The sequence below is a fragment of the Eschrichtius robustus genome, chromosome 5 (assembly GCF_028021215.1).
Source record: "Eschrichtius robustus isolate mEscRob2 chromosome 5, mEscRob2.pri, whole genome shotgun sequence".
In the NCBI taxonomy this organism is placed as follows: Eukaryota; Metazoa; Chordata; class Mammalia; order Artiodactyla; family Eschrichtiidae; genus Eschrichtius; species Eschrichtius robustus.
The window spans coordinates 43,778,319-43,791,353 of record NC_090828.1 but is presented as its reverse complement, the minus strand read 5'-3'; the positions used below and the strand labels follow the sequence as shown (position 1 = coordinate 43,791,353).

Here is a 13,035-nt window from a genome sequence, read left to right as displayed (position 1 = left end):
ATCTTCTAACTGAAAGCGTAAGTCACTGGAACAAATCAGTTTTCCCTCCAATCCTTCAAACAGAGCAAACTACAAGCAAGAGTGAAAAGTCACCAGTTTGTCTTTATCACTTTCTTGTCTCCACTGAAACCTGTTTCTCATTCCCCAGAAACCTGTTTCATAACGCGTAGGTTTTCGGAATTGTTTTTGCCATGGATGCACTTGGTCAAATAGAAACCCAAGATATAACCCAGATAAACGTGCACGAGCCTTCTCTGTCAGAAGGCAGGGTGGAGGGCTGCACCCAGTCCCAGGACCCCTCTCACAGAGCCTGCCCTCATCCGTGCACATCCACGTGGGATTCCCTTCCGTGGGTCTGGAAGCTCACGCCTGTGCACTATGGGTTTCCTCCCAATAAATGACTGCCAGTCATACTGACTCGCATCTTTCACCTACGGGTGACAAACCTGACAAAAAGGAAAGAATGTGGCCTTGTCTTTTAAAAAAAACCATCACTTGCACAATATGTTCCAGGCAACGAATCCCAAATAGCCCTTGGTGATGTATTAAATCCTACTGGGGAAGCTCAGCTGGGGATAAGTGGAGGAGCTGCAATTGTATGTCAAAAGCTCATTATTTGCATGAGTTGATTTGCAGCGAAGAAGGGTTTGCACCCACATTTTGAATCGGTGTGTGTGCAAGGTGTCTTGGCTTACCACCTCCATTCTGGGGCCGCTCCACCCATGTGAACGTGATGGCCCCTTCCCGGCAGCTCTCACTGAACCGCAGCAAGAATGTCCCCGGCTGCTGGTCCTTCAGCAGAGCCCGCTCTCGCTCCTTGCTGATAAAGCCCACGATACACCTGCACATGGAAAGGGACTGATGGAGGTACTCTGAGGTTCAGTCATGACTGTAATTTTCACGTTCACTTACAAATCAAGATGACTGCAACTTGACACAAGAACACAGGATAGAAATGTATCGACTATTTTAGATGCTTTAAAATCTATTTCATTGACACTTCAGGAAGCATTTCACTCATACATATATATGCTGAAGTCCCAACAAAGCTCATTCACATGATGCCCGTTGGATGCTACAGATGATCAATAAATACTTGCTGGATTAATGAGCCTTTCATTTTCACCTGGGGATTCTGAAGGCCATGAAAATGTCTGAATTCATGCATCCTTTCTAGTGAAGAGAAAGGCTCAGACAATCCATTTTCATATTCTAGACCTCTGACCAAGTTAAAGTCTTTGCTGAAATATCAACTGACCCTGGGAAAAAATTAGAAACAATTTACCGAGTCAAAAAAGTTTTTTTCTTCCTTACTTGGAGGCAATAAAGCAGGTGCTCAAGAAATTTTTGTAGAATGAATGAAGGCATGAATGGCACTCAGGGTTTTTAAATTTAGCTTTGAAAATTCATATACATATACTATGGAAATATAATTTTAATCTTATGAGGGTCTACTATCGTGAATGCCTGAAGGGACAGCCTGCAAGCATCTGTTTCTGTGAGATGCACCCAAGTCTTGCCAAATAATGAAGTCTGTCTGGGTCAGGCCTATCTCAGCCTTGCAGTAATGGAGTGTGTGCTCAACATATGTTTCAAAAATACACCTATCAATGGCCCTTACCCATCATTCCAGAGACAGAGCAGGTGCTTTTTAATGAGTTCAAGGATGCTTTCAATCCAAAGCCAGAAAGGAAAATTTTTATCATTTATATTTTCCTGCAAGTATACAGATGCACACATTAGAAACCAAGAAATCCAAAACAGTGACTTAACATGTCTCCTCCCGCCATCAGGTTTTAGTTTGTAAAGACTGCCCAGCTGCCAAAGCTAGCACTGCCCCCTACAGAGCCGTCCCTCCCCTCTTACCAGCTTTCAGACACCAAGTTCTCCATTTCCTGAGCCAGGCTCTGTCTGCTTCCCTCTCCAAACATTAGCAACCCAGCCAGGGAATGACCTCCAGGGTGATCCCAGAATACCAGTTGCCTTCACACTACAAAACTCCAGTAGCGTGAGCTTGTCAGCACTGTCTGGTGACCCTACCGGGGTCTGATTATTCCCCCCAACTGGTCTCACTGCTTGAGCAGGCTCAAGACACCCCTCCGGCCCAGCGGGCTGTCGACGCCGGCACAGACCACACGTTACTCATGGACGGGGCTAAAACGCTGCCAGGCCAGGGGTCAGCGTGAGCAAACAGAAGACTCATGTCGGATATGAGAGAATGTTATCACCCAGGCAGGTGCTTCCTGTCAGACTCGCGCTTGGAGACTAACCTTCAGCGCGCTGAAGGAAAGTAAACAACCTGCCCTAGGGGTTCCGTGGGCGAGAGGAACACGCCAAAGCAAGCACAGTGCAGCCGGCACCAGGGCGAGAAATCCGAGACCCTCAACAGAGAGCGGAAAGCACTCAGAGCATAAACTCCAGACAGCACCCACCTTACAGAAGCGAGTCCATGGAATAAGACCATCAGGGCCAGCACTGGGACCTAAACAAATAAAAATAAGTTTTTTAAGGAAATGGAAATCAATTCTGAAGCTTTGGCTGGACTGATGGGTGTTGTATTTGCTCTCAAAGAGCCAACACTCAACAAAGGAAGGTTGTGTGTACACAGTGGATATTCTCAGATTCACTAATACAATCACTTGTGCTTTCTGGAGAAGCCTCGATTTGGTCCCCCTTGTGCAGTATCATTTCCCATTGCTTCCCTCTCCCTCCTTGGCAGGCTCCTCTCCCAGTGACCCTGAGAAATTTTTTTCAAGTTCAAACTAAGACCAAGATCACCCCTAGGTGATCGATTTAACTGACACTTGACTTTACAAGATTATTTTAGATATTAATTAGGCATTTCCCTCAGCCCTCCTCCAAATAGGACACAGGCTCAGGGAGGTCGATGCAAGTCAAAAGCCCAGTGAGAGAAATGAGAGGGGAAGGAAGCCTCGGGGTTATCAGCTACATAAATTGAAGAAGCCTGGCCGTAAGAGGTGGTGAGCCTGACATCTCTCTTCACAGAGAACCCCAAATAAGCCACTGTAGGCAGAAAAGATATCTGTCTTAACTCTCACCAAATAAGGGAAAGGAATAGGAATGACTTCTTACTTTTTATTAAATTGCACAAGACTCTCACTGTGACAGCTGCATGGCCAAGAGAAGGCACTGCTGAGAGCCATTTGGTTAGGAAAAGCCTACTGGTGTTTGCAGTACATGCAGTTCTGCTACATAGAAAGCAAATCTGGAAAAAAAGGTGACCGTGGATTTTTTTTTTTTTTTTTTTTTTTTTTTGTTTTTTTTTTTTTTGTTTTTTTTAATGTGGGATCTTCCCAGACCAGGGCTCGAACCCATGTCCCCTGCATTAGCAGGTGGATTCTTAACCACTGCGCCACCAGGGAAGCCCAACCGTGGATTTTTAAAGAAATAGTTCAGATAGGCCCATTCACTGAAGATCTGACCTTGAGACTAGTAGGTCTTAGATTTGCTTAGTGTGGGACACTAATGAATCCATGACATCAGCCACTGAAAGGGAATTCTCTATCATGGGCTGCCCCCTGCCCATCAGGCAGGGCTGGTCACGGGCATCCTCCTGATGTGGACAGTGTCTCCTCACACCTGGGCCACCTGAGGTACGAGACCTGGGCGTGTGCTGTGTGGTGGGCAGCCCGAGGACCTTATTCTTACCATGTTGGGGGCTTACTGTTTTTCTCCCCAAGGGTAATAAAACTTCATATTTCTCAAAGAATTTATTTAAGCCACAAGTAATATATTTTACATAATTTAGACAGCTTTCCCCTAGGAACCCTGTTCAGAAATGTTAATATGAGATAATGGGGAAATGATTCATTTAAATCTTTTATCAGGTCTCTATCTCCTTCTAAGGTAAGGCATCATTCTCACTTAGCTATAATAAACTGCTGCTGGAAAAGCCAATAGATTTTAACACGCTCCTACCCTGAACAAAATAAAGAGCAAAGAGGAGGAAAGGAGCAAGTCAAGATATTTTATGAATTTCAATTGTTAGTTACGTAAAAAGGGAATATGCTCATACCAAGAAGTTTCTCTCCCAGCATGTTCAGCTGGTCCACATTGAGACCTCTTTTGGTGACAGAAGAAAACTGCCAACTCAGCACTTCTGAAAGCTGAGACCATCGTGCACAAGGTGGGTTCAGGAAGAAGGACAGATTCTAGAGAGAAAACACCCAGAAGCTAAGGGCTACTGACGAGCCACCAGTCACAAGCTTGGCACTGAAACGTGGATCTGTGCCAAAGTTCAGTTCTCGTCTATGACACACAGATGTTTCCACAGCTAAAGAAGAGAAATTCTCATTATTTGCAGATTCACATCTGTGAATTCATCAACTCACTAAAATTTAACTCCCAAATCAATATTCGTGGCACTTCTGCAGTCATTTGCAGGTGTACCCAGGCACACAGCAGTGAAAAGTTTGAGTTGCCAAACATGTATGTTTCCAGGTGAGGTCAAACAAAGCTATGATCTGCCTTCCTATTTCAGCTCTCATACTATACCCGAGTGTCTTTTTTGAGGTCTGTTTAGTGCCACGGTTTTTGCATGTTCATATGCTTTTTTGTTGGTGATTTCATATTTAACATGGCCCTCAAGTGCAGGGCTGAAGTGCTGTCTAGTGTTCCAAAGTGCCTTATGGAGAAAATGCGTGTGATATATAAGCCTTGTTCAGATGTGAGTTACAAAGCTGCTTGCCATGAGTTCAATGTTAATGAATCAACAAGTATATTAGATGAGGGATCTTTAAACAAAACAAGGTTATGTATTGATCAGCAAATGCAAAGGTTGTGCCAGAGGCTCATGGGAACCTAACCCCGTGTTTCCCCTAGACGCAGTGGTTCAGTATCTGCCAACTCAGTGTTCACAGTGACTTTAAAGGACTTTAAGTACAGTGAGTAACCAGAATCAACTGTAACTAATCAACCGTATTAGAGTATCCACACCCTAAGAATGGAGCAGGCTTATTTAGCATATATACATTTTTTAAAAAGCATAAAAATAAAGGACCTCTTCCACAGTAAAAGCCGTATGAAATTATCTGTTGCCTGAGCTTATTCACATGGAAGGAAAATCATAATTCTCATTTCTAATACATACACATGCTTTGCTTTTCCAGAATTACTCCGATCCTTAGCAATGCCACTTGAGTTGTGCCACTTTTCCTTCAACATCTGGCCCTTAAGGGCTCTTTCAGATATGCAGAAGCTAGAGCATGAGGTCTCTGGTTAACCCCTGGTATGAAAGTAGATGTGTTTTCCATACCCTGGGCTCTGCCACCAGCATGTTGTACCACAGGATGGAGGCCCAACCACTCGGGAGCTGGCTGACATTGGAGATCACCACGATGGGCAGAGAGGTCGTCTAGAAGATGACAAAGACCTTGAAATCATCTGAATCACAGAAACATCACCTTCAGACCACTATGCAGCCTCACAACTAAGCAAGGGATTCCTTGTACATTTGCATTATCTTTTATATTTGAAAATTAAGAATGTAAAGGTATGTTCTTTGGTTCGTAGTTGAATTTGTCTTTGATATATCTTTTAAGAAATAAGTTTCAATGCTTCATATAAAAAATTAACACAGGACATCTCAACTGGAACATTTAGCTTATAGTATCTGAAGGTTAATTCAGTTCTCTAGCTGCCTGAACGATTAAATTAATATCAAGATAGTACTGGCTGAAAACAATAATCTTTTTTAGCAATTAGGTAAATACATCTAAAATAAAAATTGAGAAATAAAAATACACATAACAGTTTAAAGTAAAAATAAAGTTTTCCATATCTGGAACATGTAAGTCTTACCTCAAGGTCAATGACCAAACCAGGCTGGCACAACTGGGTTTCAAAACTAAGGGAGTGAAGCTCTTCAGTAACGATGAGAGGACCCTTAAAAGAGAAAAGGGAAACAAAAGGAATAGAGCGATTCATTCACTGATCCTGCAACTTGCAAGAGCCTACTAAGCATTTTTTGCAACAGGCTGCAGAAAGCCTGAACCTAACCAGCTGCAATTCAGAAGAGCATTCCAATTTTTGACCATCTATCCCAGATTTCATTATCCCAAGTATCTCACTGTTCTCTCAAAGATCAGATTTCTGATATTATGGCAAGGGATATGGATTAAGGGGAAAAACATGTCGATAGGGAAACAGCAACTTCTAATGGGTTTATTCATGACCTAAGGCATCCTGGCCCTCAGCCCCTTCTGAGGGTGTGTGCGGGCTGCACACCTCAGGCTGACACGGGGTGGAAAGTGCACACGTGTTCCAGGTGTGATTTTCTATCGGGAGGGGGCTGATTTGCATAAGCCTGGCTGGTCATAAAGTGTCTTGGTATGGGTAGAAAGGTTATATAGTGTTCAGAGCACCTTCATACATATTACCTTACACTAGCATCACAACAATTTAGAACCAGAGAGATGTGGCTGCCATCCCTGCTCACAGGAGAGGAAACTAAATCCCTGGAAGGTCACAGAGATAGTCAAGATCCAAACCAGGGCTGGTCAGGCCCGGGCCGGTGCCTGTCCCACTGTCCCACACGACCTCTGCTGGCTGTCGTGGGGAAAGACAGCGTGCGTGCCATGCAGGCACAAAGGATGACAACCGGTCCAAACCAAAGCAACTCCAGGCATTCTGTCCTCTGTCCATGCTTCATATCTGAATGCCTCACAAACACAGCTCCTCAAGGACTGGCTGTGAAAATGAAACTGACAGAAGGATGACGCACTGGGTAGGGGACACGTGGCAGGAAAACCCTCTCGGCACACATCGTTTTTGGCAGGGCAGTCATGAAGCTGGCCTCTAGTTCTAGCTCTGACAGGTAACTCCCTGTGCACCCTTAGCTAAATCCTGCAAACTTCCTGTGGTCCAACTTCTCCACCTGTGAAATGTGAATAACACAGTAGCCCCCCCGTACCTACTCTGCTGGGCTGTCTGTTGAGGGTCCAATAAATTCATGTGCAGAATCACTTGACAACCATAAAGCACAAGCACAGAGTGGTTTTACCGTTATGACAGATACACCATGTCCCAAAGCTTGTCCACTGCCCTTCCCTGCTGGGTCTTCCTGCTGCTCGCCCCTCTGTGAGGGGTCCCTGGCCCCCGGGGCCACGGAGCCAACCTCACTGGACAGACCTGCTAGTTAGAGACCAATCACAAGAGAGAAAGACTCACCTCGTTGGTTCTGGCACCGGCGTTTTTCTGTTCTTTCAGTTGCTACAAAAAAAAAAAAAAAACTTAGTAAACAGTACCATAATCATCAAAGTTGCTATTTTCATCTACAAACCAAACCAAAGTGAGGACTTAGAAAGAATGAAGGAAGTGAAATTATTTTCAGAATGTGGAACAGGAGGTGAAGCAACCCTTGCGTGGGTTCACGAGGCAGAGTGCCTTTTCCCAGCATTCCGACCCCCTGCAAACGCCAGAGGGCTCAGAAGCATCCCAGGGAGCAGCGTCCTGCTCCCTCCCCCAGGCTAGCTTTTCCCGAACCAGCCCCCATCACCGTCATTCGCTGTTTCATGCTCCCCAGGCTCAGGGCACAGCTTCTCTTGCCTTTCCCTCCGCAGAGTCTCCCAGGCCTGTGACTCAGGCCTCTAAGACTGCCCTCAGAAGGACTTCAACCACGCAGGTTATAAGGGAGCAACTTGGAGCCCCCAGGGCAGCTCTGGACACCCTCAGACTCCTGGGTTGGACTGAGACTCTCACACAAGGTCTAGCTTCCCAACTATGAGTTTGCGGGTTCACGAAATGGTTGCCAATAAAAAAAAAAAGGATGCTTTGAACCTCCCTGCAGGCTCCAAGCCCAGGAAGTGCGCAGGGCTCAGCACCAACACATCTACAGAACAACAACTGGCAGCCCCGATTCTCAGGGAGAGAGGAGAGAAGGCACCACCCACTTAAACCCCTCTGCTGATTTCCACTGCCCGGTGCCCGGGCCCTACTCCTCTGGAGACAAAGTGCTCGAGACAGTGGTTGTGGGCAAGACCCCGGGAGGGAGGTGGTGAAGAAGGGGCCAAAGAGAGACTCCTGGGGCCTGCCACGCTTGGAGGGGGAGAAGGAACGGTCAGGATGTGGGGCAATAATGACCTCTGGGAAAATTCCAAGAATCTAGAGTGAGTGATCACTGAGGTCCTGGAGGAACCATGTACGGATAGCTTATGTGCACACTGGTTTATGGAATATTTTACTGAGATCACTACCCCCCAAAGAAGGTATCTCTGAGAGAAAGACTGGCAGGAAACAGAGTGAACAGTCCTGGGATAAGGAGGAGGAACCAAGATTCCCCAAGTGCTGCTGAAGTCACCAGCCATGAATTCTAGGAAGTCTTCTCCTAGGGGGTGCCCTGCCCATCACACAGGGCACTAAGTGCCACTCGATCACAAATCAAGTCCTAATAAACCAGACACAACAGAAAAGGGGGAAACTGATCTCCCTACCAGGTGTCGGAATTCTGCCGCCAGACTTCCATTGGTGGACTCCTCCATGTTCATCACCTTCGTGTGAGTGCCCAAAATGTTGAACTTTCTAAACCTAGACAGTACAGGGTACAAATACTTAAAAGGCTGGGAACCGTTAAACCAACACATAAACAAACAAAGCGATAGTAAAATATAGCGCAAAGTACTTCACGTACCCTTTTACTGTATTTCTCTCATTCACATCTCTGCAAAAAAAAAAAAAAATATATATATATATATATATATATATATATATGATCATATACGTGTATTTAAAATTTGAGATAAGTTTTAACAAAAATATAAAAGTACAAGATCAATAACAAATAATGGGGCTGTTCAGCCCTTCCTTTCATTCACTCACTCGGTCCCTCAATCAACCCGCACCAGCACTGCCAAGTTTTGCTGAGTGACCTTGGGCAAATTAACTGTCTGGGCCTCACCTTTCTCCACTGTACGTCATGCTAATAGCACCAACCATACAGGACACTGGGAGAAGGAAACTTGTTACCCGGTGAAGAGAGCACAGAGCACACCCTCAGTAAACGTAAGCCTGAGTTATGGCTATTTGTTGAGCAGTGACTCAGTCGGTGCCTTTCCGAGGCACCGAGCTAAGCACTGGGGACTGAGCAGAGAGCACTGCTCTGTGGCTACACAACTCAGAGGACCTTCCAAAGTGACAGCTCGATCCTTATTTTTGTTCTCTGTTATTTTTAACGCTTTCAGAGAAGTACTTGAATAGTCAATTATTTGGGGAAACTATCAAGTTTAAGTTTTAAATCTGAGGTTAAAATCTTGAGAGACCTGTATCTTATACAAATGCAGCGATAACGTCGTCATGATCTGGACAAATAATGTATCTGTCAGGCGCAGGCGAAGGTTAAGAGATCATTAGCGCACTCATAGTTAAATGAGTTAGCTTCCTTTCCTGTCTCAACTAGAAGTTCAATGCTTTTGTGAATGAGAATCACCGTCAGTTATAACAGTGACCAATTTTCCTGTCTGGAAAAAAAAAAAAAAAAGAACTTACACTTCATAACCATGGAATATTTCTAATGACCAAGAAGCCAGCCTTGGCATATGACAATTAGCTAACTCGACACTTCACCTGGACTTCACCACTTCCCCCCAGCGTCCTTTTCCTGCCCCAGGACTCCAGCCAGGACCCCACGTTACATTTGTCATCATATCACCCTAGCCTCCTCTGGTCTGTAACACGTTCTCACACGTTCCTAGTCTTTGAAGTTTTTGACACTTTTGAGTATCACCGCTCAGGTGTTTTATGGAATGTCCTTCAACTTGAGTTTCTCCAGTGTGGCATCTCGGTTTTTTAAATTGTGGTAAAATATACATAACAGAAAATTTTAAGTATTTTAAGCATGCAGTTCAGTAGCATTAAATATACCCACATTGTTGTGCAAAAAAAGAAAATTCACAATAAAAGGAATAGTGTGATACAAAGCTACCTTGTCAAAGCTAAGAAGAAAACTCAGAACTGGAACAGACAGAAAAGACAAAAGAGCAAGAACAAACTGAAAGAGAGACTGAGTTAAGCAGAGTGTGGTAAACTGTAGTGGCCACAAAGCCTCTGCAGCTTTTCCTTTCAAGAGACAGAATGTACTTCCCTGTCCCTTGAATCTCAGGGGACTTTGACTTGCTTTTCCCCACACGATGGATGGGAGTCGTGCCGTACAAGTTCCAGGTCTAGCCTAACAGGCCCAGCACGCTGCTGCTCTGACCCACTTGGAACACCGCTGCTGCATGAGAAAGCCCAGGCTGGCCTCTTTGAGAGCCTGACAGAGAAGGGCCCAGTTATCCCAGCAGAGACAGACACATACAAGGCCATGCTAGACCACCCAGCAATAACCAAGCCAGCCCAGACCAGAAGGACCACACACAGCCCACAGCATAAGAGAAATTAATAAGTTTTAGAGTTGAAGCCACTAAGTTTTGGGGTTTTTAATGCAGCAAAAGTAAACTGATACACAGAGAAACCAAAGATGATGGGAGAAAAGCAAAGGCACAGACTATGCTACAAAGAAGGCTATAGTTACAGGAATGGAAAGAGATAAAAAGCCAGAGGAAAATGACTTGGATTATCATAAATGGTTTTGAAACTTGGTAAACCAGTATGTTACACACACCAACAACAGCATTAAATATATCAAGGGGGGATGGCAGGGGCTAAGCCATCTTGTTCCTTAATGTAAGTGCTTAGGTCACTGATAGTTCAGGTCCAGGGACTAAGGACAAAACAGGATGGGCCTGCTCCATTTAGACCCCATGAGAGATCCTGCCCATTCCTGGGTTCTTACTGCCCAGAAGAGACAAGTGTGGAGCCCGCAGGCTCCACACAGGCCCCCCAGAATGCTGTCAGCTTCACTCCAGAAACAAGTCCACACTGGCTGCAGAATCATGGTGGCCTGGAGTTTGATCAAGGGCCCTTCCTCTAGGGCTGGCCTAGGAGGAGGGGTGGTAGCTGCTTGGAGACTTGATCATTACAAGCTCATATGCATAAAATGCACTCATTCTTTTGTTCACTTATAGTCTAAAAAGGCACAAGCACGTTGATAGCAGCTCTAGGGGATGCTCCCAACATCCAGAACAGGCGCTATCAATTTAAATGTGCCGGGATCACTTACAAACGGCCCCAGTGCAAAAGTCCACGTTTAGTTAACAAAGCCAGCATTTCAATAGTACGTGTATCTTAGATAATATTAAAGATATCTTACTTATCAAATAAGACTTTGACTTTCAAGTTATAATTCAGCTCTTGCAATTTCACCAACAATCTGAAAAGAAAAAAGTCATAATTACTTTTAAAAATTATCTGTTACCATTTATTTATCATGCCAATTCCCTATTGATGAACATTTCAATAACCCCCACCTCATCCAGTTTTTGGTTATTACAAACAATGGAAGTGACATCCTTGTATGTCTACTTGGATGTTTTTAAAGTGTATTTGTAGGATAAATTCCTAGCTGTGAAACTGCTGGGACAAAACTGTAACATTAAATTCTGACAGAGAGCAGCACCGATTTTATGTTCCCACCAAACATTAGTGAGGGTATCTGCTTCCCTGTATCGCCTCGCCAATGCTGAGTTTTATCAAAATTTCTATTTTGGGCTAATTCTATAGGTAAAAATAGCAAACACTGCCCTTTACTAAAACTTGTATCTAATGCTTATTCTGCTGGGAGAAAATAAAAACTATCACCCATAATCAGGAAAGTGAAGGTCACATCTATAATCACCCCCAGGGCAGTGTGGAAAGATGGAAGGAGGCGTGGGCTGAGACTCAGGTGTGCTCTGCTCTTGTGAGCTGGAGACCTGGGGAAGGCGCCCCTCACTGGTTGGCTCCCTTTAGTGAAGCAGATGATGGGATTAGATTTCTCCTCCTGCCAGCTGTGAGTTCTGGGACCTCACGGGTGCTAAAGCGTGGTGCTGTTCACTGGCAACCAACAGGTAGCACCTGCGGACCTAACTCAGCAGCACCCTGGAGAAAAGGACTAGGGCCAACTCTGAAGGCAAGTGCGGCTCTTCTGAGTCCAGCTGCTTGTCAGCAGAGGAAGAGCTAAATGAATGCAGCCGTGCAACGGAAGGAAGTAAAGCTGTAAAAGCTGTACGTTCTAACGTGGAAACACTTCCACAATTTATTATGAAGGATAAAAACAGGCTGCCAAAGAACAGACAGCAGAACCCTGGTTTCTAAAAATGAAACACTGTATGTCATATATATTTGTGTGTCTATGCATGAAAAAAATATGCATAAGTACAATGTATTTATTTATATATTTAGGTAGACGTGGACAAAATTCTGGGAGGACTGACACCAGGCTGTTTACCATGGTGGTCTACAGATATTTAGATCACATACAACTTTGAGAATCTGATGAAAGCTATGAACACACTCAGCAGAAAAATGTACCTGTCCTAAGTCCACATTCACACACACTGCATACATTTTGGGGGGAATGTAAAGCTCAGGTTATGAGTTTATGCTCAAGAGGGGATGAGGCTAATGGGAACTTCTACTCTCTACTATATGCAGTTCTGCAGTTTTGAATTCCTATTTACAGTAAGCATTCATTACATCTATAACTGGAAAAAAATCAGGTGTGTGTTTGTGTGCATACACATATATCTCTTATATTTCTAGTCTGAATAGAAAAGACAAGACTCTTAGATATTCTAAGTAAGAATTCATATTAAAATGCCTACTGCAAAATTACTTCCTCTAAAGCACCATATATAACAGTGTTGTGAAAGGAAGCTGGGGTGCAAACTTTGTGATAGGAGGTGCAGGGTCTTTTCTTTATTACCTCAACTTCACAGTGAATTGTACTCCAGTCTTCAGGACCAATGGCCTCTGAGGATGAGTTGGCATGCAGGGCTGTCTTTCCACCACAAATGAGCTGTAAATTCCCAGCAAAGGGTAAATTAGCATTTCCATTAATGTTGAGGCAGTAAAAGGTTTTTTTCCCTAAAGAGGAGAGGGGGTTAGAGGGCACAAGCTAAAAAAAGTCTGAAAGATTCTAACAAATTGGATGAATAAAGTGAG

At 44.3% G+C, this 13,035-nt stretch overlaps 1 protein-coding gene across 2 annotated transcripts in view; it reads right to left on the bottom strand.

The window, feature by feature from the left end:
• STAT1 (signal transducer and activator of transcription 1) overlaps positions 1–13,035 on the bottom strand; it is a 42,729-nt gene that overhangs the window by 8,300 nt on the left and 21,394 nt on the right. For both annotated transcript variants that reach the window (XM_068544763.1, XM_068544764.1), the window contains exons 11-21: positions 12,797–12,889; positions 11,204–11,263; positions 8,648–8,677; positions 8,451–8,544; positions 7,189–7,230; positions 5,821–5,904; positions 5,276–5,374; positions 4,037–4,172; positions 2,433–2,482; positions 1,622–1,716; positions 696–841 (exon numbers count right to left, since the gene is read on the bottom strand). In XM_068544763.1, coding sequence (XP_068400864.1) covers positions 696–841; positions 1,622–1,716; positions 2,433–2,482; positions 4,037–4,172; positions 5,276–5,374; positions 5,821–5,904; positions 7,189–7,230; positions 8,451–8,544; positions 8,648–8,677; positions 11,204–11,263; positions 12,797–12,889 — 929 coding nt within the window. The remainder of the gene's footprint in view (positions 1–695; positions 842–1,621; positions 1,717–2,432; positions 2,483–4,036; positions 4,173–5,275; positions 5,375–5,820; positions 5,905–7,188; positions 7,231–8,450; positions 8,545–8,647; positions 8,678–11,203; positions 11,264–12,796; positions 12,890–13,035) is intronic.